The sequence below is a fragment of the Eptatretus burgeri genome, chromosome 1 (assembly GCF_056783735.1).
Source record: "Eptatretus burgeri isolate ZD-2024b chromosome 1, Ebu_testis_v1, whole genome shotgun sequence".
Lineage (NCBI taxonomy): Eukaryota > Metazoa > Chordata > Myxini > Myxiniformes > Myxinidae > Eptatretus > Eptatretus burgeri.
The window spans coordinates 75,602,691-75,625,574 of NC_140961.1; the positions used below are offsets into that span (position 1 = coordinate 75,602,691).

Consider the following 22,884-nt stretch of genomic DNA (forward strand, 5'->3'; position numbering starts at 1 on the left):
CAAATAGCATAAGGAGTGTATACAAATAGCATGAGGAGTTTATACAAATAGCATGAGGAGTATATACAAATAGCATGAGGAGTGTATACAAATAGCATGAGGAGTGGATACAAATAGCATGAGGAGTGGATACAAATAGCATGAGGAGGGTATACAAATAGCATGAGGAGTGGATACAAATAGCATGAGGAGTGGATACAAATAGCATGAGGAGTGTATACAAATAGCATAAGGAGTGTATACAAATAGCATAAGGAGTGTATACAAATAGCATGAGGAGTGGAGACAAATAGCATGATGAGTGTATACAAATAGCATGAGGAGTGTATACAAATAGCATGAGGAGTGGATACAAATAGCATGAGGAGTACATACAAATAGCATGAGGAGTGCATACAAATAGGATGAGGAGTGCATACAAATACCATGAGGAGTGCATACAAATAGCATGAGGAGTGCATACAAATAGCATGAGGAGTGGATACAAATAGTATGAGTTGTGTGTACAAATAGCATGAGGAGTGTATACAAATAGCATGAGGAGTGTATACAAATAGCATGAGGAGTGTACACAAATATCATGAGACATGTATACAAATAGCATGAGGCGTGTATACAAATAGCATGAGGAACGTATACAAATAGCATGAGGAGTGTATACAAATAGCATAAGGAGTGTATAAAAATAGCATGAGGAGTGTATACAAATAGCATGAGGAGTGTATACAAATAGCATGAGGAGTGGATACAAATAGCATGAGGAGTGTATACAAATAGCATGAGGAGTGTATACAAATAGCATGAGGAGTGTATACAAATAGCATGAGGAGTGGATACAAATAGCATGAGGAGTGTATACAAATAGCATGAAGAGTGAATACAAATAGCATGAGGAGTGTATACAAATACCATGAGGAGTGTATACAAATAGTATGATGCGTGAACACAAATAGCATGAGGAGTGTATACAAATAGCATGAGGAGTGTATACAAATAGCTTGAGCAGTGTATATAAATAGCATGACGAGTGTATACAAATAGCATGAGGAGTGTATACAAATAGCATGAGGAGTGGATACAAATAGCATGAGGAGTCGATACAAATAGCAAGACGACTGCATACAAATAGCATGAGGAGTGGATACAAATAGCATGAGGAGTGGATACAAATAGCATGAGGAGTGGATACAAACAGCATAAGGAGTGTATACAAATAGTATGAGGAGTGGATACAAATAGCATGAGGAGTGGATACAAACAGCATAAGGAGTGTATACAAATAGTATGAGGAGTGTATACAAATAGCATGAGGAGTGTATACAAATAGCATGAGGAATGTATCCAAATAGCATAAGGAGTGTATACAAATAGCATGAGGAGTGGATACAAATAGCATGAGTGTCTTCAAATAGCATGAAGAGTGTATACAAATAGCATGAGGAGTGTATACAAATAGCATGAGGAGTGTATACAAATAGCATGAGGAGTGTATACAAATAGCATAAGGAGTGTATACAAATAGCATGAGGAGTGTATACAAATAGCATGAGGAGTTTATACAAATAGCATGAGGAGTGTATACAAATAGCATGAGGAATGTATACAAATAGCATAAGGAGTGTATACAAATAGCATGAGGAGTGGATACAAATAGCATGAGTGTATACAAATAGCATGAAGAGTGTATACAAATAGCATGAGGAGTGTATACAAATAGCATGAGGAGTGTATACAAATAGCATGAGGAGTGTATACAAATAGCATGAGGAGTGTATACAAATAGCATGAGGAGTGTATACAAATAGTATGAGGAGTGTATACAAATAGCATGAGGAGTGTATACAAATAGCATGAGGAGTGTATACAAATAGCATGAGGAGTGTATACAAATAGCATGAGGAGTGGATACAAATAGCATGAGTGTATACAAATAGCATGAAGAGTGTATACAAATAGCATGAGGAGTGGATACAAATAGCATGATGAGTGTATACAAATAGTATGATGCGTGTATACAAATAGCATGAGGAGTGTATACAAATAGCAGGAGGCGTATATACAAATAGCTTGAGGAGTGGATACAAATAGCATGAGGAGTGTATACAAATAGCATGAGGCATGTATACAAATAGCATGATGAGTGTATACAAATAGCATAAGGAGTGTATACAAATAGTATGAGGAGTGTATACAAATAGTATGAGGAGTGTATACAAATAGTATGAGGAGTGTATACAAATAGTATGAGGAGTGTATACAAATAGCATGAGGAGTGTATACAAATAGCATGAGGCGTGTATACAAATAGCATGAGGAGTGTATACAAATAGCATGAGGAGTGTATAAAAATAGCATGAGGAGTGTATACAAATAGCATAAGGAGTGTATACAAATAGCATGAGGAGTTTATACAAATAGCATGAGGAGTATATACAAATAGCATGAGGAGTGTATACAAATAGCATGAGGAGTGGATACAAATAGCATGAGGAGTGGATACAAATAGCATGAGGAGGGTATACAAATAGCATGAGGAGTGGATACAAATAGCATGAGCAGTGGATACAAATAGCATGAGGAGAGTATACAAATAGCAGAAGGAGTGTATACAAATAGCATAAGGAGTGTATACAAATAGCATGAGGAGTGGAGACAAATAGCATGATGAGTGTATACAAATAGCATGAGGAGTGTATCCAAATAGCATGAGGAGTGGATACAAATAGCATGAGGAGTACATACAAATAGCATGAGGAGTGCATACAAATAGGATGAGGAGTGCATACAAATAGCATGAGGAGTGCATACAAATAGCATGAGGAGTGGATACAAATAGCATGAGGAGTGGATACAAATCGCATGAGTTGTGTGTACAAATAGCATGAGGAGTGTATACAAATAGCATGAGGAGTGTATACAAATAGCATGAGGAGTGTACACAAATAGCATGAGGCATGTATACAAATAGCATGAGGCGTGTATACAAATAGCATGAGGAGCGTATACAAATAGCATGAGGAGTGTATACAAATAGCATAAGGAGTGTATAAAAATAGCATGAGGAGTGTATACAAATAGCATAAGGAGTGTATACAAATAGCATGAGGAGTGGATACAAATAGCATGAGGAGTGTATACAAATTGCATGAGGCGTGTGTACAAATCGCATGAGGAGTGTGTACAAATAGCATGAGGAGTGGATACAAATAGCATGAGTGTATACAAATAGCATGAAGAGTGAATACAAATAGCATGAGGAGTGTATACAAATAGCATGAGGAGTGTATACAAATAGTATGATGCGTGAACACAAATAGCATGAGGAGTGTATACAAATAGCATGAGGGGTGTATACAAATAGCTTGAGGAGTGTATACAAATAGCATGAGGAGTGTATACAAATAGCATGAGGAGTGTATACAAATAGCATGAGGAGTGGATACAAATAGCATGAGGAGTGGATACAAATAGCAAGAGGAGTGGATAGAAATAGCATGAGGAGTGGATACAAATAGCATGAGGAGTGGATACAAATAGCATGAGGAGTGGATACAAACAGCATAAGGAGTGTATACAAATAGTATGAGGAGTGGATACAAATAGCATGAGGAGTGGATACAAACAGCATAAGGAGTGTATACAAATAGTATGAGGAGTGTATACAAATAGCATGAGGAGTGTATACAAATAGCATGAGGAATGTATCCAAATAGCATAAGGAGTGTATACAAATAGCATGAGGAGTGGATACAAATAGCATGAGTGTCTTCAAATAGCATGAAGAGTGTATACAAATAGCATGAGGAGTGTATACAAATAGCATGAGGAGTGTATACAAATAGCATGAGGAGTGTATACAAATAGCATAAGGAGTGTATACAAATAGCATGAGGAGTGTATACAAATAGCATGAGGAGTTTATACAAATAGCATGAGGAGTGTATACAAATAGTATGAGGAGTGTATACAAATAGCATGAGGAGTGTATACAAATAGCATGAGGAGTGTATACAAATAGCATGAGGAGTGGATACAAATAGCATGAGGAGTGGATACAAATAGCATGAAGAGTGTATACAAATAGCATGAGGAAGTGGATACAAATAGCATGATGAGTGTATACCAATAGTATGATGCGTGTATACAAATCGCATGAGGAGTGTATACAAATAGCATGAGGCGTGTATACAAATAGCTTGAGGGTGTATACAAATTGCATGAGGAGTGTATACAAATAGCATGAGGAGTGTATACAAATAGCATGAGGAGTGGATACAAATAGCATGAGGAGTGGATACAAATAGCATGAGGAGTGGATACAAATAGCATGAGGAGTGTATTCAAATAGCATGAGGAGTGTATGCAAATTGCATGAGGAGTGTATACAAATAGCATGAAGAGTGTATACAAATAGCATGAGGAGTGTATACAAATAGCATGAGGAGTGTGTACAAATAGCATGAGGAGTGGATACAAATAGCATGAGGAGTGGATACAAATAGCATGAGGAGTGTATACAAATAGCATAAGGAGTGTATCCAAATAGCATGAGGAGTTTGTACAAATAGCATGAGGAGTGTATACAAATAGCATGAGGAGTGTCTACAAATAGCATGAGGAGTGTATACAAATAGCATGAAGAGTGCATACAAATAGCATGAGGAGTGTATACAAATAGCATGAGGAGTTTATACAAATAGCATGAAGAGTGGATACAAATAGCATGAGGAGTGTATGCAAATTGCATGAGGAGTGTATACAAATAGCATGAGGAGTGTATACAAATAGCATGAGTGTATACAAATAGCATGAGGAGGGTATACAAATAGCATGAGGAGTGTATACAAATAGCATGAGGAGTGTATACAAATGGCATGAGGATTGTATACAAACAGCATGAGGAGTGTATAAAAATAGTATGAGGAGTGGATACAAATAGCATCAGGAGTGTATACAAATAGCATAAGGAGTGTATACAAATTGCATGAGGAGTGGATACAAATAGCATGAGGAGTGTATACAAATAGCATGAGGAGTGTATACAAATAGCATGAGGAGTGTATACAAATAGCATGAGGAGTGTATACAAATAGCATGAGGAGTGTATACAAATAGCATGAGGAGTGTATGCAAATTGCATGAGGAGTGTATACAAATAGCATGAGGAGTGTATACAAATAGCATGAGGAGTGTATACAAATAGCATGAGGAGTGTACACAAATAGCATGAGGAGTGTATACAAATAGCATGAGGAGTGTATACAAATAGCATGAGGAGTGTATACAAATAGCATGAGGAGTGTCTACAAATAGCATGAGGAGTGTATACAAATAGCATGAGGAGTGTATACAAATAGTATGAGGAGTGTACACAAATAGCATGAGGAGTGTATACAAATAGCATGAGGAGTGTATACAAATGGCATGAGGATTGTATACAAACAGCATGAGGAGTGTATAAAAATAGTATGAGGCGTTTGTACAAATAGATGCATATTTACTTTTTTTCTGTTTTGAGGATACATTTCAGTGAAAAACGTAATGATCAGATCTAGTTTGTTTGATCTAGAATGTTTTGATCTTGTTTCATGTCGAATGTTTGATGAAGAATGATCTCGAATGATCTCAAGTCTCGAACGATCAGATCAGACCAGTTTTTGAATTTTGAATGGAGTTTCCAGGAAACAAGCAGATTCATCTAGTAATTTAATTCTCAGTGTGAAAAAAAAAACAGCAGCAGGTGCTTGTGGTTAATCGCCCATGGCATATGGGTTTGAGGCAAACCCAGGAGCCGTATAGGCCACAAATTAAATATCCAATACATGTTGGGCACGAGGGAAGCAGGGGTTCAAAAATTCCAGGAAATGCAAAATAGAAGCCAAACTTTCATGCATAACGTTAATGGAAGCCCAACTTTCACTGTCATGTAATGTCAGAATATGATTCTCAAATGATTCGGCAGGTAGGATTTCAGAACTCTTTCCTGGGAATAGACGTGCCTTGTCATCAGCTTTGATTGCACGAAGCTTGAACCGCAGCTGGAATCGCAAGAAGTTGTTTGTTCCCACAGGTTGCAGTTCAAGCAGACGGCAAAGAGCCATTAGCTGGGGCCGCATCAGGTGGTCTAGAGTCAGTTCATCCTCAAAAAGTTTGGAGAAATGCAAGATTTCCTTCTTGGTGGGTTGTTCACCAGAGCTACGCACCTGAGCACAAGGATCAGACACTGGAAAACACATTGATGCTTTCAGCTTTTAACATGAGGTGTATATTTAAAAACCAACAAAGCAAACATGACAAATAAATGCAAAAAGGTATCTATATATAATAGAGCAAGTGTTTGTGATTCTGTATGTATTGTCGCAGTCCTGGTGGTTACGTTAAACACCCCCTCCCCCACTCCGACCCAAAATTGTTGTGACGGGTGTTTAACACCGCCAGTCCGGATATCTGAGCGGTTTTTCCTTATTAAGAGGTGGACATGTTGATCCTTGGAGATTATAACATGCATGGGAGGGGTGCGGCGCAATGGCGGAGCGACGGAGGCACAGATGGATGCACAGGGGGGTTTCCACTCGAACCCCACGACAAATACACGGACACAGCAACTTAAAATAAACAGGGGAATTTAATGACAACATAAATATTTGCAAGGAATAATAATCAGAATATAATAATACGTGAGTTAAATGAATCTTAAAATCTAAAGTCGAGGCGCCTCTACGCATAGACTTAAATGCAGACAAGGGGAAACAAAATAAAAGAAAACCCTTCCTTTATTCTGCCACTTAGCTTGTCCAGAGATGGTCTTTATAGCACCAAGTCGATCGCTCGCAGCAGGACAAACGTACGTCAAAGCAATTCATGAGCAGTATTCAACACCAAGGCTCACCGACCGTCATGCCGTTTAGAATGGCACCATCCCCTTCGGTGACATACACGAGGTTTCGAGGCCCATCTCATACGAGCAGCCAAGAGTCGATGGCCAGTGTCTTGCTTCACCACGCCAGCCAAATTGCCTCAGTACGAATACGAGAATTATACCGTCTTCTTCCCGCATCGAAGAAAAGCCAGCCGTAAAGCCCTGTTCTTACTTCCTACAGGCTATCTCCTCACTACGTTCTCTCTCGACCGCGTGCGCCCCTCATTCCGCACCCGTGCGTTCCTTCTCTTAACTCTCTCTGATGTCACACCGAACAACCGTTCCACCTTCGGGGCATAACTTGCTCGCAAGAAACCCAGGAAGGCGGGGCTTCTCGCATGTTCGGCATGCCTGCCTCGCTTCTGATGTCACACCCATCAATCATCAGCCTCGGGGGCATGACTTCACCGGCCGTCACCCTTGGAGGAGGGGCTTCTTACTACTTGGTCATGCAGTTAGGTTGTAATGGTCCATTGCTGGTTTGTAATACAAAATATCGAGAAAGTCACGGGGGGGGCAATTACATACTGGGGAAGCTTATTCTTTAACCCTAGCTAATTAACATGACACCACCCCCCCCTCTGTGTGGTAACAGTAACACTTAAGCTCAGAGTTTCCCTACTTAATCACATCGAGATGTCTCCCATACGTCCACAGACCAAACAACTATATCCAATCCTAACTTTCCGATGAAATTCCTCCACCTACCCCCACAACAGTAACAATATGCATGTATGTATGTCCGCTCTTTACCCATTGGTTGGTAGCTGACCTGACGTCACCCACAATTGTAACCTGAAATATTTGACCTCAAGTACCTAGAGAACCAAAAGACCCCCCTCCCCCGAGCACCCAAAATACCCTTAAAGACCCAAAATACCTCGAGCACCCAAAATACCAAAAAGACTGAAAATACCTGGAAGACCCAATGGCCCCTAAAGATCCAATGGACTCAAAGACCCAAAAATGCCCCAAAGACCTCAAAGATCCAAAAGACCTAGAAGACTCAAAAGACCAACATACCCTGGAGAGCCAAAAGACCGCAAAGACCCACAAGACACAAAAGATCCGGAGGACCCAAAAGGCCAAAGGAACCAAAACATCGAAAAGACCCCGAGTACCGTAAAGACCCCAACGATCCCCAAGACCTAAAATACCCAAAGGACCCAGAGGACGCAAAAGACTCTGAGGATCCCAAACACTCAAAAGATCCAGAGGACCCAAAAGACCCAGGGGATCCAAATGACTTGAGGACGCAAAAGGCTCCAAGGACCATGAAGACCCAAAAGACAGGGGATCCAAAAACCCCAAGGACCGAAAATACCCAATGAGACTATCTGGGACCCATGGAAATTATGCATAATGTAAAATGTGACTTCAGTTCCCTCACCATCCCCCCTCCTCCCCCCCCCACACAATCCCAAGTCCTCAACCCCCTTCCAACTCTGTCCTCTCTCTGCACCCCCCCCTACCACCACACTCAAACTCTGTGCTCCCCTCCCCTCCCAAACCAATGGCCTCAATGCCCCGTTCCCCCCAAAAACTCCTCAAACCCCTCGATCCCAACTCTGTCCCCTCTCTGCCCTCCCTCCCCAAAGCCAACTCTGTCATCCCCAACCCCCTTTCTTCTTCAAGTCCTCAACTTCCCCAAACCCCAAGTACTCAACCTTCCTTCCCAACGTCTAAATCTCCGTCTTACAACTCCATGCACCCTCACTCCCAACTCTCTGTCCTCCCCTCCCCATTTCGTCCTGTTCTTAACGTGACACAAATATACACAGGGAACTTTGGTGCATGAAAAAGACATTTAGCCTATCATGCCTGCGTTGTTCTTGTCCCCATTTGTTAAGAACAATCTTAAAAGTAAATAAAGATGGAACATTAAATTCACAATCACTTCCCTCTTTCTTCGCTTATCCTCAATATAATTCACAGACCGGTGTGTGTTTGTTTGTCGCGCTACTCCTCCACCAGTTGTGGGCCGATTTCATCCAGACTTGCTACATAGGATCAGCATAACCCCATTTAATGTATGGGGGTGTTGTTATATTTGCTGGTGGTCTTGGGGGGAGGAGTTGGGGATGCGAATTCTCTATGTAAATGTATATAATGTCACGCCGGTCCAGGTCTCCACCATTTATAGTGTATTACAAGTCTCCACCATTTATAGTGCAGTATTCCTGTCCCCACGTTTTCCAGTGCAGTGAGGTGTTTTGAATTATAAGCAGAAGGTATATTTTTGCTTCATGCATGTAACTTCATGGGTTACTTTTTTTTTGCACGTACAGAGCTGTCAGTTGCCTATGCACCGTCCAAATAAAGGTATGTGTCAGAAGAACATGTTGCATGCTTGGAACAAGATCGCCTGTAGGGAGGGTACTCCGCTAGTAGTTATAATGCAGGGAAGGAAATTTGGTTCACTTCTGTATGTAAGTAACATAGTAGTTGACATAAAGACAAAACAATATTAAATCAATAAATAAGCCCTTAAATTGCACGGCACTTGGTTTGTCCATCACAAAGTTATATGCGGTGCCTTCAAAAAGTATTAAGACCCCTTGACTTTTTCACATTTTGTTGTTACAGCCTGAAATTGGGGTTGATTAAACTTAAATTTTTTGTCACCGATCTACACAAAATACCCCATAATGACAAAGTGAACACATATTTTTTACAAATTAATTAAAAATGGTAAGCTGCAATGTCTTAAGTCTATACTAATAAGTGTGTGTGTGTGTGTGTGTGTGTGTGTGTGTGTGTGTGTGTGTGTGTGTGTGTGTGTGTGTGTGTGTGTGTGTGTGTGTGTGTGTGGCCAGTCTGTTAGGTAGAATTGTTTAAGTGTTTTCTTTTGATTTTACATTGCCTGCCTGATATTCGGTTGTTACTCTGCTCTGTGTCTCCCTTCCCGATTATTGCCCCCATTATAAATAAACCCCCCAATTGTTAAATGTTCCAATTCGTTGCCAGTGTTTTCTTCCATTGACCCAGCATGGTGCAGGCTTGAGAAATAGTGAGGCCGTTGGTGCTGTAAGTTGTCATTGGGTCCGACGGACTTTGCTAATTCCGCTCGGTTCACCGGACCGAGGTCGCCAGAGCGACCCGGTTCGACAATGTCCGTTGAGGGCGTGATTTCCCCGGTAATTTGATGACGTGGGTACTTAGGTATATTGAAATTTGGCTATTAACCCTTCCCCGACGCCGTCAGAGAATTGGCAAGCATGGTCCTTAAGTGACCCGTGACCTTTCGGAGTTGTCCGAGAGTCACGACATAAATTCTGGGTGTTCGGTGGGAGACGGCTCTACTGCTCCACCTAGTGGTCGTGTATCACCACTGAACCCCGGCCCACAACAGTATTTGTTCGTGAATAAATAAAAAACGCTCAGGGTCCTACATTTTTGTTCTCAAATGATGACCTGGATAAGCAGTATAAAATTAAGCTTGCATAATGCATAGTCCATACAAATATCAGGAAGATAAATTAATGAGCCAATCAATGAATAAATGATGTTGAAACTGAATGGTTCTTACTCGCTGCAAAAAAGAAGAAAATTCATTTGTGACTTGGCCCACCACTGGCTTGTTCCGCATTGCTACCTCCAACATAGTCTCTTTCAAAAACTTTGCCATCTGCATCTTCAGCTTCAGCTCTCTCACAAGACGCTCCTCCTGTGTAGGACAGCAAAACCACACAAAATAAATGGGGAAGGCATCTGCAACCCATAAAGCCGAGAGTTCACTGAGAAACACTTCATCTCAGGCTATGAAGATGCACTTCGCTGCTTTATCAATACTGTATGAATGATAGAATACCTTTTTGGAGGAAGTCTCGAATGTTGAAGGCAGCATATTAGGGAAGAGCTTGATAGCAAATGGAAGTAGAAATTCCATAAAAGGTACAATGATGAATATCAAAAAGGGCAAAAGTCGGAAGAGGTCTGCACATGTCCGCAAAAACTAAAGGCATACATGGAAATAAATACTGTGTATGAGTCAAATAGGAGCAAAAGCAAATAATGTCAGAAAACCTTTCATTGCAAGTATATATTATTCCTGATATCCAAATAATGAAATGACAACAAACAGAACTAGACATCTGTGATTACAAAGTGGTCGCAAAGGGTAAGCCTCCCATGGCACCTGCAATCCAATGATGGCCATATTTTATTTGGACCACCATATGACCTTGACCTTCAACAATTAGGGGTAGAGTGTAACTTAATAACATGTGTCCTCATCTCCAATCCATCCACAAACCACAACATTATGAAACGTATTCAAGTTATGAAAAAGGTGCTTTTTGTTAATTAGGTCACAATTCGAAAAAAGGTAGGTCAAGGACACTCATCAAAAATATCAGGTGCACAACTTTAGTACAGGTCCACTATTATGATGCAAGAACATATTGGAAGGCCAAGTGGTCTTGAGATTCTGCATTGGCAAAATTGAGCGATGACAAAAAATATATATAAAGAATAAAAAGCTTCTTTTTTTTTAGACCACCATTTGACCTTGACATTTAATCCAGAGGCATGTGATGGAAATTAAGCATAAGTATGCTGGCCCTCGGCTATCTAGAGAGGGCAATTTTGTTCTGTTCGGACAAACCTTAGTCGAGTTATGGCGAAAAAGGTTAAATGTCTATAATTAGGGCATAACTTTAAAACTAGGTCAAGGTAAAAAAAACAAAAAAACTGTCAATCCTGCATATTTTGTATTCCCATTATTGCTGCAAAATTTAATTCCAAAAGTCCCAGCAAGCTCTGAGATACAGCTCAATGGCAGAAAAAAACAAGGAAGGAAAAAACAAAAATGTAAATGGTGTTTTAGTACTCCGAGCGGTCTAATAAACTTTGAGTTACCATTAAAAATTAGGGGCACTAATTGTTGAAACCAACCCAACAACAAGTATATAACCCTCCCTTTATCCTATAGGGGAGGCTTAATGAGAAAGTCAATGCATAATTGCAAAGTACGCAGCTCAATGGTAGAGAAGTGGTTGGATTACCAATGCATTATTATTCTTAATATACAAAATTGAGGTTCATGGAAGAGCAAGGTGAGAGGTTAAAAGGGAAACAAACTGACAGTGAAGCAGTGGGGGTGACAATTGTACAAAATAAGCAAGGAAAGGGCAAGAAGTGCAGTACCAGAATGGAGATGGTGAGATGGTATAAGACAGAGAGGCCACTGACCTGTTTGTAATGCGAGAGTAACAGACCCTGAGACCCAGCTTCATCGTGTGAGATTCCAATGATTTTGAGAGCTTTGGTTTCCATATAATCAAGCTGAACAAGGTGTGAGACAGGGGCACCACTCAAAAGGGATAACAGTACTCCATCAAGCTGTGGATGAAGACCTTGTAATTTGATTAAAGTTCAGTTTTGCTAAGAAAACAGTGTATGACAGAGAATGCATCGATGGCAGCTGACTTGGAGGCCAACCTGGACATGTAGTTGAAGAAAGATCATGGCTGATGGTGAGGCCCAAAAGTTTGAGTGACCGAACGTCAAGAGGTTTGTTAAGCAAGTAAATGTGAAGATTCGCCAGATGGTCCTTTCTGAGAGACAGAGTGAGAGTGTGGGATTTGTCAGGGTTGAAAGACATGTCCCAAGTGTTGGACCAGCTACTGTTTCTGTCAAAGTCTACACAGAGGGAAGAGGCTCCTGCCTGCTGATCTGAAAAATGAGGGATGCTATGGCAGAACATGGAGTAATTAGCAAGGAAATAAGCAGGATTTTCCAGAGAATCGGAAAAAAGATCATTGATGAAGATGAAGAACAGGACGAGGCTAAAGACTGCATTGGGGCACTCCAGCCTTGACAGGGAGAGGAGATGAGAGGATCAGATTGAGAACCCCACATTAATTCTGAGTAGAGGAAGTCGGTAAGTCATGAGAGGAGGTTGCCTTGGATGTCAAAGACAGATATTTGAGAGTAAGGTGGGGTGTCAGGCTTTATCGAATGCTTGAGATATGTCCAAAAAGTTGACTGTCACCTTATCTGAGATTGAGGGCCTCCATTGCTTGTTGGCTGAGTTGAAGCAGCATGTCCAGGGTGGAGTGACCAGGTCTAACACTGAACTGATGGTCTGAAGATTGGTCTATTGTCTGAAGAACACTGAACTGATGGTCTATTGGAGAAAAGTAAGAATTTAATGTCAACTGCAATGATTGTTTCCCTGACTTTGCAAATACAAAAAAGCCCTGCAATGTGATGCAAAGAGACTGAAAGTTTTCCTGTGGCTGACCATGAAAATAGATACTGCAGGTGGGTGTATTTGATAATCCTTCCTGAGCAACAGTGTGACACAGATTCACCAGAAATGAAAGATATGTTCTATTAATATAACCAGAATCTAATCAATTCAATGTCAGCAGTGAGTGACATTGATGTTATCCGCCTGTTAGTCGGATTAGGGAATGTATAATACAACATGGAGATATCTGTAAAAAGGAAGAGGGGTTTTTCCCGAGCATCAGAGAGGTCGTTGATGCAGATGAAGAACAAGACTGGGCCAAGGCACTGCCTTGGGGCATTCCAGCCTCCCCCGGGATGGAAAAGGGGAGGGTTCTTACTATATAAATGTGTTGACTACATAAATGGAGCAAGTGAGAAAGCCAGGTATGAAGGCAGCTTTGTATGCCACGGATAGCAAGATTGGAAAGCTCAGCAGAATGCAAAACCATGTTGAATGCCTGAGACACAACCAGGGAGATGGTCCTAACCTCTTGCTTAATATTTATGGCTCCCAACTATTGCTAAAAGAAGAGTTTGAAACAGACACTTGCTGTTGTGCTAAATGCAGTTCCAGTTTTCCCATTTGCCTGTATCACTTCATGGGGTGTGTGCTTTTGTAGGGGGGAGGGGTGGAGTAACAACAGTGTTCAGTAATGGTTTGGGCTTGTCATGGCCATGTTCTGTGCCAAAAATTTGGAGCAATGCAGGTGCTTCCCAATGGGTTTGGGAAGGGGGTACTGTAGTTGCATGTTGCACTTTTTGGATTCTCTATCCAACCAGTTTGGTAAACGTTTTCTGGTACGGAAACCCATTTGCTCATTTATTGGGTGTTATTTTATAAAATTTGTGCTGACGCTTTTTGTGTAGAATAGCAGCATGGCACAAATGACAGTATAAAAGTCTATCCCCCACACATTTTTTTCAGGAATTTTCTCCACTCTACTGTACATTTTATGTAAAGGATGACTCATATTTTTAAAATTGTATTTACAAACAATGGTTTAGTCACCTCTATGTTTGTGGTGGTTTGGGCCAATTTGCTCAGGCTTTGTGGCCCGACAATAATTTCCTGCCCAGTTTCTCTTTAATGCTCATGTGTTTTAGCACATCTATAAATTAAGGAGCATACACAAATTAATCTGCTTTCAATGTGCAAATGGCAATTTAAAAATGATAAATAAATAAATAAATAAGAGTAAACTTTTAATAAGGACAAATAGTCTGCAGAAGTGTCTAGCTCAATTGGGACACACAGTATATAATATACTCATTCAAAAGAAAATTAAGGAAGAAAAGTTTTGAAGGCATGTTCATATCTGGTTGAAGCAGACCAGCACATAAAACTGGACATTCCTTTGACAAATGATGTCAGTGGAAGCCAAAGTTAAGTTGTTATGTGACAACAACTTGACTGTGTGAAATGAATGTGCAAATTGACAATGATGCCAGGCTAAAAATGATCACAAATAAGTTTGCTTTGGGAGAAATGGCTTTAATCATGAGTGTAACTACCACTGACCCTAACACAAGCTTGTACATGTTTTGTCATCGATCAAAACAGGTAATCCAGCTCTTGTTATATGGGATGTTATGCCATCCTTCTCCCAGCACCACAGCCAGTTGAAAAAGAGGCTATGGACAGACTTGGTGAACACAAGCACGCCTCCAAAAGATTTATCATAAAGCCAGTCAGTCAAAGTCAAACAAGTGTAAGAACAAGTTTTCAAAGAATGGTCTTCATTCATTTCCCATCGGTATTCCTATGATATACTGAAATGCTTATTTTGTCTTACAATTTGAAAGTAGCTACGAGTATTACCAATCACAAACTTTAAGCTTCTTGTATATAGTTATTCTTTGGAAAGGCTGCACGTTTTACTACGACTAACTACTACGACTACTACTTTCATAGTTTAATCCTTGAAAGTTTCAACTTCCTCCGTCAAATCCTCTCAGAGGAGTAGATGATGTACATAAAAACACTCCTATACATTAATTGGGGTCATGCTGATCCTATGTAGCAAGTCTGTTTGTCATCGACCCAGAACTGTAGGAGGAGCAGCGCGACAAACAAACCCACAAACAAACACATAAACACCGGTCCGTGAATTATAGTAAGGATTCCAAATTAACAGTAGTGAGAACATCTGTGTCTCAATAAGAGAAAAAAAAAGATTTGAATCATTCGCAAAATAATAAAAGACCAGGCACATCACATGACTTGTAGAAGTCATTAGTATAAATAATTGCAGGTTACCAAAAACATGACTTTAAAAAATAGATAACACAGTTGGTGAATAAAAGACTTTTTCAAGAATTTTGGAGAAAGTGGTCAGGAAAGAAATTGGTCTATCGTTGCTTAACTCTTTGTAGATTACTTTAAAAAAAACATCGGGATTACGTAAGCTATCTTCATTTTATCAGGTGTAGCACCAGTACTGAGGGATATATGTAAATATGAACAAATCTGCAGTTTGTAAAAAGATATTTGAAAGGAAAATTATCGAGCCCATAATGTCCAACACTTTTTTTCTGCAGTACAAATTATTCACATTATCTATGACCTCTATTTCATGAATAGAAACAAAAAATTAATGAGCTTGGGCTTGGATTTTCCAAAAAGTCATCAAAGGATCCATTGAGAACAGAAGAATTTATTGAAAGATTTGGATAAACATCAAAAACAATTCATGAAAAACGATCAGCCGTGGTATGTGGACTCACAATACATTCATTATTGTAGTTAATTTCTTTACAATGTTGACTCTTTCTTATTCTAATTCAACATGCCATTTATAACTGTCCATGTGTTTTTAAATTTCCGAGAAAAATAACTTTTCTTCTCTCGATGTAAAATACCAAGTGAAAGTATTTTTATAAGTTGTATAACTTTTTTGTGATTGTTCATTTGGATTTAATGAATACTCATAGTACAAGTAGTTGTATTTTTTAATTGGTAGATTGGTCTTTGGAGAATCTTTGTTATCCATGGTAACCTAGGTATCTTTTTGGAATTGGAATATCCTTTGATTTGTACAGGAATATTTTTGTAATAATGTGAAATAAGAATGTACATGAAATATTGTTACGGTTGTGGAAATTCGCATTACACCATAAAGAGTCCTCAGGTGAGATATCTTGATAAGTCCATGTGTAGTTAGCCCACACCCGTTGTATAGAGAGAATTTATGTGATCCATTCGGGCTGCGATCCTTCAGTTAGCCATTTTTCTTTCTCTATGGTTATTTTCGACCATTAAGCCGCCATCAACGCAAACACCACCACCTTCGCCTTTACCTTCATAACTCCATCCCGCAAACATCGCTTCACCGCCATTCCCAAATGACACCCGCCAACCACCAAACCACCACAGAAAACCCTCCACCACCTTCGCCTTTCTCCTTCACAACCATTCCCAGACACCACCAGTCAACACCAAACGTCATGCTGTCCAGGAGCCGTTCGGTAGTTGGTGCCGAACGCGTCGAGCCGTGGGTCCAAATGCAAGAGGAATTCATAAGAGGAATGCAAGAGGAATGCAAGAGTAAGATCTCCCCGGTCTCGTGGACCTGACCGATCCTCCAGGATCCACGTACATTTGGTCTACGGGCCTGTCTGCCTCCTTGCCTGTGAGGGTGGCTTTCTTCCTTTGCTTTTTGCGTAAATGCTTGTGGTGGCGCCGTATTTCAAGTAAAACTGTGTAAGTGTTGCCGTGTGTACGCGTATAGTCAGTTTTAACTGTTTTTCTTACATTTGCTCTTTGTGCATTTTGTATGGCTGAATATACGTGCTTGCTTTGTGTCTGCGTGTGTAAATAAAATGCTTGCTTGTTGAACTGTTCCCGCTCTGCTTCGTCTCCTTTCTTTTTATTGACTCTCCATCCTGCATCACGTAAAGGATTGGCAGTGGGGTTTAGACACCCAATAAATAATCACGTCCGTCGAGGTCAGCGATAACACCGCTCGGTTATCACTGTAGCACGGAACGGACCGCTTAAGCGGTTCGTGTCCTAGGCTGACCTGCAGCGAGGTGCGATCGCCCGATTAACCATCCGCGTTGGTACTTAGGTAGGTCGAGTTTGGCAAACAACCCTATCCTACGCGGGTGGGCGATTGGCACGATTGTGGTGAGGTCGAAAGACCCACCCGTGACTGGCTTCCCGGAGGGTCATGACTGAATTGTCCGTTCCGGTGGGTGATGCGGCTGCGATTCGAGTTACGTGGCCGATCGCACGCCGGCAGGCGCGAATTCGCAACAATATCAAGAGAATGATTCACATCTTCGAAATCATAAACCTTCGACCCGTTAATTGGCATTTCTACCCATAAGTAAAAAATACACCTGAGCCTCAAACCCACTCTGCCAACTATAAAGAGCAAAATAAAGTTCAAATTTGGAGCATTTAACAACAATATACACCTGTCTTCTTCATCTGGGGAAGATTTTTTTCTTTCAGAACTGCTAAGTAAATAAATTTATTCAAGGGGGGGGGGGGGTTGGGGTATGTTTAATTTTTTTTTTTTTTAAATACTACTCATCAAAAAAAATGACAAACTTTCTTGTGAAGTGAGTTACATTCTGCCAGCATATTTTCTACAAGCAAATATTTAGAAGTAATTGTTTTGCAAATTAACACACCCATTGCTTAAATAAAGGTCGAGGTTTTTACATTTAGGCTATGTTATCATATCTTACCAATAGTCGGTAAATTTACCAAATACTTCTGAAGAAAAGAAAACAACTGAATAACTGAGAAAATATTTGATAATGCATTGCCCAAACCTACAGCGGTGACACTAGATCATGAGTTCTTCTTTTTCTAATCATTCAAGAAGCATTTAACATAAAATACATTCAAATTTCAATTTCACATATACTCAGCATCAAGAAACTCAGTGGTAATGGGGGCAATGCAATTAATTGCAGAATCAAGAGAGAAAAAAGTAAACAATAAATCAAAATACACAGTGGCGTCAACATAAATTTGATATCTCAAGTTTTGACCTCAAAATCACAATTGATAATGATACCTTTAAATCATAAATAAAAAAGTTATGGGTCAAAGATGACCTTGAGTGGATCATGATCATAAAGTGCAGAATCATCGTACAATCATCGTACAAATAGAGGAAAATCCTCTATTTCTCTTTGCCGACGACTCCACCCTCTACCGTACCATCTGTCATCCCTCAGACCGGCAAGCAGCAGCTTCTTCACTCACTGCAGATCTGGATAAAATCACAAACTGGTCCAACACATGGAACATGTCTTTCAATCCAGACAAATCTCACACTCTCACTATGTCTCTTCGAAAGGACCGTTTACAAAACCCCCCCATCCACTTTCTCAACAATCCTCTGGAAGAAGTCTTTTCTTTCAAGCTTCTAGGTCTCACTATCTGCCATGACCTTTCCTGGGAAAGTCACATTTCCAACCTCGCCTCAAAAGCCAGTCGCCGACTGGGAATCCTCCGTCGTGCTAAGTCCTTCCTCGGCCCTCTTGAGCTCCTGACCACTTACAAAGCTTTTGTCCGTAGCCTGATGGAGTACTGCTCTCCCCTCTGGGCTGGTGCTCCTGCCTCCCACCTTTCTCGGCTTCACGCTGTCGAAACCAGGGCATTTAAGATCATCGGCATCTCCCGCAATGAAGCTGAGTCTTTGGGCCTCTCACTCAATTACCGCAAGTTGGTCGGTGGTCTTTCTGTCTTCTACCGACTCCTCTCCAGCCTTGCCCCCCCCTGTTCTCTCTGCGATTTGTCCCCACCACATTTCCACAGGGCGCTCAAGGTCCGCCAACAACCCCCTTCTGGTAAAACTACCAAAATCACGAATCACTGCTCATCTTCACTCTTTCATTCCTCTTTTTTCCCGCCTTTGGAATAAACTTCCTCACTCTATTCTTTCCCATTCTTCCCTCCAGGCTTTCAAAACAGGTGTTCACCACCACCTCTTATCTTCCCCCATCCAAATCCTCGATCTTTTCTACCCCCGATAATCCACCCAAGCCCACTTCCTTCATTTCTCCTGCTTTCCTTCCTGAAAGTCCCTGAAATGTCAATCTTCTCTTCGCCATGTTCCCCGTCCCATCCCCATCCCTCTCCCTTCCACAGTTCACCTAATGTGTCTGTTCCCCACTGTTTTGTCCCTTCCACTCCCGCCCCTCTTGTCTCATGCCTCCTTGCTGTGAGTTGTGTGTTAGCTCTCATACGAGCCTCGACCAAGGTATACAAAAAAAAAAAAAAAAAAAAAAAAAAAACTAGACCTTTATTGAGACACAACTCCATCCAGTTTGACCAGTTGACAGGTGCACTTCCGTTTGTGTTTTTTTATTTTTCTTATTTGTAGAACGACTATTTCAAATAACCTGAATCCTTGTCAACAGGTGCTATGATTCTCTAAAATCAAGGTGAAAGCAACAGAAATGGAAGTACATCTGTCAAATGGTCAAACTGGATGGAGTAGTGTTTCATTACTTCATCTGGTTTACAACATGGCCAGGTAAGGACTTGCAGTCACAAAAATACGTATTGGAAGCACTTTGCACATCAATGGACCAATTATGAACTGTTCAGCCGTTGTGAGCAAGCCATGGTGGCAAGGTGGGAAGCAGAGCAGGGATGGCAAATATGTCAAGTGCACAAGGTAAATTATGATAAGCAGCCTTTGGGGGCTGCAGGAGGTTCTGGATGGGATGGAGGGGGAGGGGACGCCTTGGAAGAGCGCTACTCTCATCCCAAGCAACAACCAATAGGGACCAGCCGTGTGCAGTCCCGAGGTGGCAAAAACTGGTGCGCGCATGGGTGTGCACTCTCTTTCTATCAATGGCTCTTCATCTCTGCTGTAGACCAATGAGGAGGAGAGCTTCTTCAGGCTGTGTGCCCTGTACAGAACGTGACTCATGCAACAATACTTTTGCCCCACCAATTGCGCTCCTGTTCTACTGACTGCCGATCGTGCTCCTGTTCCACCGACAGCCAACTTGGACTTAGAAAGTCCTTGTCTGCTTCCTGTTTGTTAGTAAGAGTCTGGTGTGTGGCACCATAGTTGGGTAAGGTTTTAATGCTTTATTGCTTTTCATTGTTCATAAGTTTGCATGTCCCTCACCCCTGTCTGTGTTTGTCGAGCGCCAGATCTGTTCCATACTTATTGATTGTTCTGTCTACCCTTATCCAATATTTCATTGTAAATAAACTACATTTTAATTATAAGGAAACGTTTTAACACCTTTTACCTCTCGCGCCGGCATTCCACCACCGAAAATCAGCTAAATTGGAATAACCTTGGGGAATGGTAAGTTAGGATAATAATTGGGAATTTAATGCATTTCGACATCACACCTTTTGGCTGTTGGTCTGACCCAAGGTCCTGTTGCTGAGGCATATCATGTTTGCGAGACTCCGACGCGACAGTACTTTCGATGCATGTCAATAATAGTTGTGGTGTCAGTTTGGCCCTGCATTCATAATTGTTGCAGAATTGACTTCTAAAGGTTAAGAATGCATAATTAGAATCGTTATTTCCATTAGTTCATGTTTTAGTGCAAGTGTAAGGCAAAATAATCTGTAATATAAATATGTGTCGATAATAATTGTTTGGATAGCATGTCATCTCCCTTTACAATGTTTGTGTCTGAAAACCACTCCCTTTTTATTGCTATATCCCTTGTATGTCTGTATGTTATGTCCTCTTTAAAGACAGTGGCTTTGCAGGGCTACCAAGGCAGAAGTTCAGGCCAAGCCTCAAAATTCTGGATGGACCAAAAAGCTTTCGGGTGGGGCTTCAGTTTGAGTGGCGCCAAAATGTATTGATCCTGCAGATCAGCTTCTCATCACGCCATCCTCTCCTCCTCCTCTCCTCCCACCCAGTGCTGCACTCCCAGCATCGTGCCACACCCCTTCAGACCTGCAGGGCTACGAGGCTCTGCTTGCCTCTCGCCACTCTGGCAATGACACATCATTGGACTTGCAGTGGCCAAAAGGGCTGCACCAAGTATTTCTTGTATCGTCTCTCTCTTATCCTCTACTGTGGAATGATTGAGGTCTTAAGATTAAGTAATTAAGGAATTCAGTTTGTTTGAATCCCTGGGGCATGTATTTTATTCTCCATAAACCTGTTTATTCTGTATTATAATTGTTGCCTTCCTGTTCTTTCCCCTCCCAGTTTTCAATAGACATTTTAAACTCACAAAGTCTCTTTTAGTTATTCAGATCACATTGATAATCTTTAAGCACAGACTTTGATTTATTGGATCTAAACTTCAGTTTTACAATTTTTAATTTGTTAATTTGGTTTTCTATTTTCCTCCATTAAATTGAATGTAACAGGGTGGATTCCATGCTTATTTCTTTGTGTCATCATGTACAGATGCTTAAATAAACATTTTCACCCATCATGGTTGTATCACACCTCAGAACTCCTCCCCAACTTAATTGATCCCACTCAAACAAAAAGGGAAATAAATTACAAGGACAGGTAAATGCAGCATTCCGAGCCAGGTGGTTGCTCAAATCCAAAATTGAGCCTTACCTGCCTGCGCTCACGTCGAGACATTTGGTGCCCGTGCAGGATGCGATTCAGCATCCGTGATGCAATCTTCGTGTCAATAGCCAACATCTTAAAGCCTTGGTAGTAGTGTCGAAGTTCATTGATGACAAATCGCTTCATTGATAAAATGGATAAAGTTGACGCAGAGAAGAATGAAAGTTTAGAGTATGATGAGGATGAAGTTGATTGCTGAATATTTTCCCTTTTATCGACATTGGCACAACTGCATGTTGCAGTGTGCATTCTCCGTACAGATGTCCAGCAATTTGCCAGCTGTACAGTCACAAGTGGATATGACCAGATACGAGGCCCTTGTTCCTCACCAATTGTACCCTTGATCCCGCTGGTTGGCACACTGGTAAATAATGTCAGAGATTGTCTCACTGTTTGACAATGCATCACAAGTTTCCTACACACACACACACGACCATTTAAAAAAAAAACACAAAAACACAAGGCAAGTTATTTTCCTTCCAACAGGTTCCCATGTGAATAATGTGTCAAGCAGAACAGATGTGGGAGAGTTTTGAAAATTGACATTCTCAGAGATCCAATATATAAGTTCCTATTTTCATTAAATTGTTAATAGAATACCAGATGAACTATGCCTTACCCGACTGTGCAGCTGCACCCTCTTGCAAAATAAGAACATCCGTCTTCAATGCAGAATCCTGTCAAATGAAGAATAAATGGACATATATTATTCACACATTTTCTCCCATTGCCATTTATCTGATTGTCACTACGTGCAAGGAGGATCCCTCACCACAGTGGGCAGGAAAATGACATAGTCTATCTGAAATTCAGCAGTGTCACTCAACATATTATATAATATAAAATGTTGATGCTCATAGAAAAGCAAACAAAAGGATGGAGACAGCAAACTGGATTGGTTCGAGATGTATATGAGAAAGAGATCGGTACAAGGGTCTCAATGAAGCATCCGTGAGGCATAATCCTGAAGACAAAGAAGGATGTAATTGGAGAGAAGGAAGGCAATTCTATATATGCAAGAGAGCAAAAAATGAACCTAATGGAGACCTCATGACTCAGTGGTTGAACATAGAGGGTTAGTTTACCAATAAATGTGACCATATTGAAAGTAAGAGAGGACAAAAAAAAGAGCTCTTCCACGAGTCCTGATCTGGAAGACATTTAAACTTATCTGCAGTAACATCGTAAAAA

The 22,884-nt window shown here is 40.8% G+C and overlaps 1 protein-coding gene across 8 annotated transcripts in view; it reads right to left on the reverse strand.

Annotated features, from left to right (window-relative positions):
* Positions 1-22,884, reverse strand: part of LETM1 (leucine zipper and EF-hand containing transmembrane protein 1) — a 62,240-nt gene that overhangs the window by 32,817 nt on the left and 6,539 nt on the right. For all 8 annotated transcript variants that reach the window (XR_015060163.1, XR_015060162.1, XR_015060160.1 and 5 more), the window contains exons 2-6: positions 22,313-22,370; positions 21,682-22,108; positions 10,731-10,874; positions 10,449-10,586; positions 6,000-6,203 (exon numbers count right to left, since the gene is read on the reverse strand). Coding sequence is in view for 4 of the 8 variants with exons in the window: in XM_085888709.1 (XP_085744835.1) it covers positions 6,000-6,203; positions 10,449-10,586; positions 10,731-10,874; positions 21,682-22,108; positions 22,313-22,370 (971 nt within the window). In the remaining 4 variants the exon portion in view is untranslated. The remainder of the gene's footprint in view (positions 1-5,999; positions 6,204-10,448; positions 10,587-10,730; positions 10,875-21,681; positions 22,109-22,312; positions 22,371-22,884) is intronic.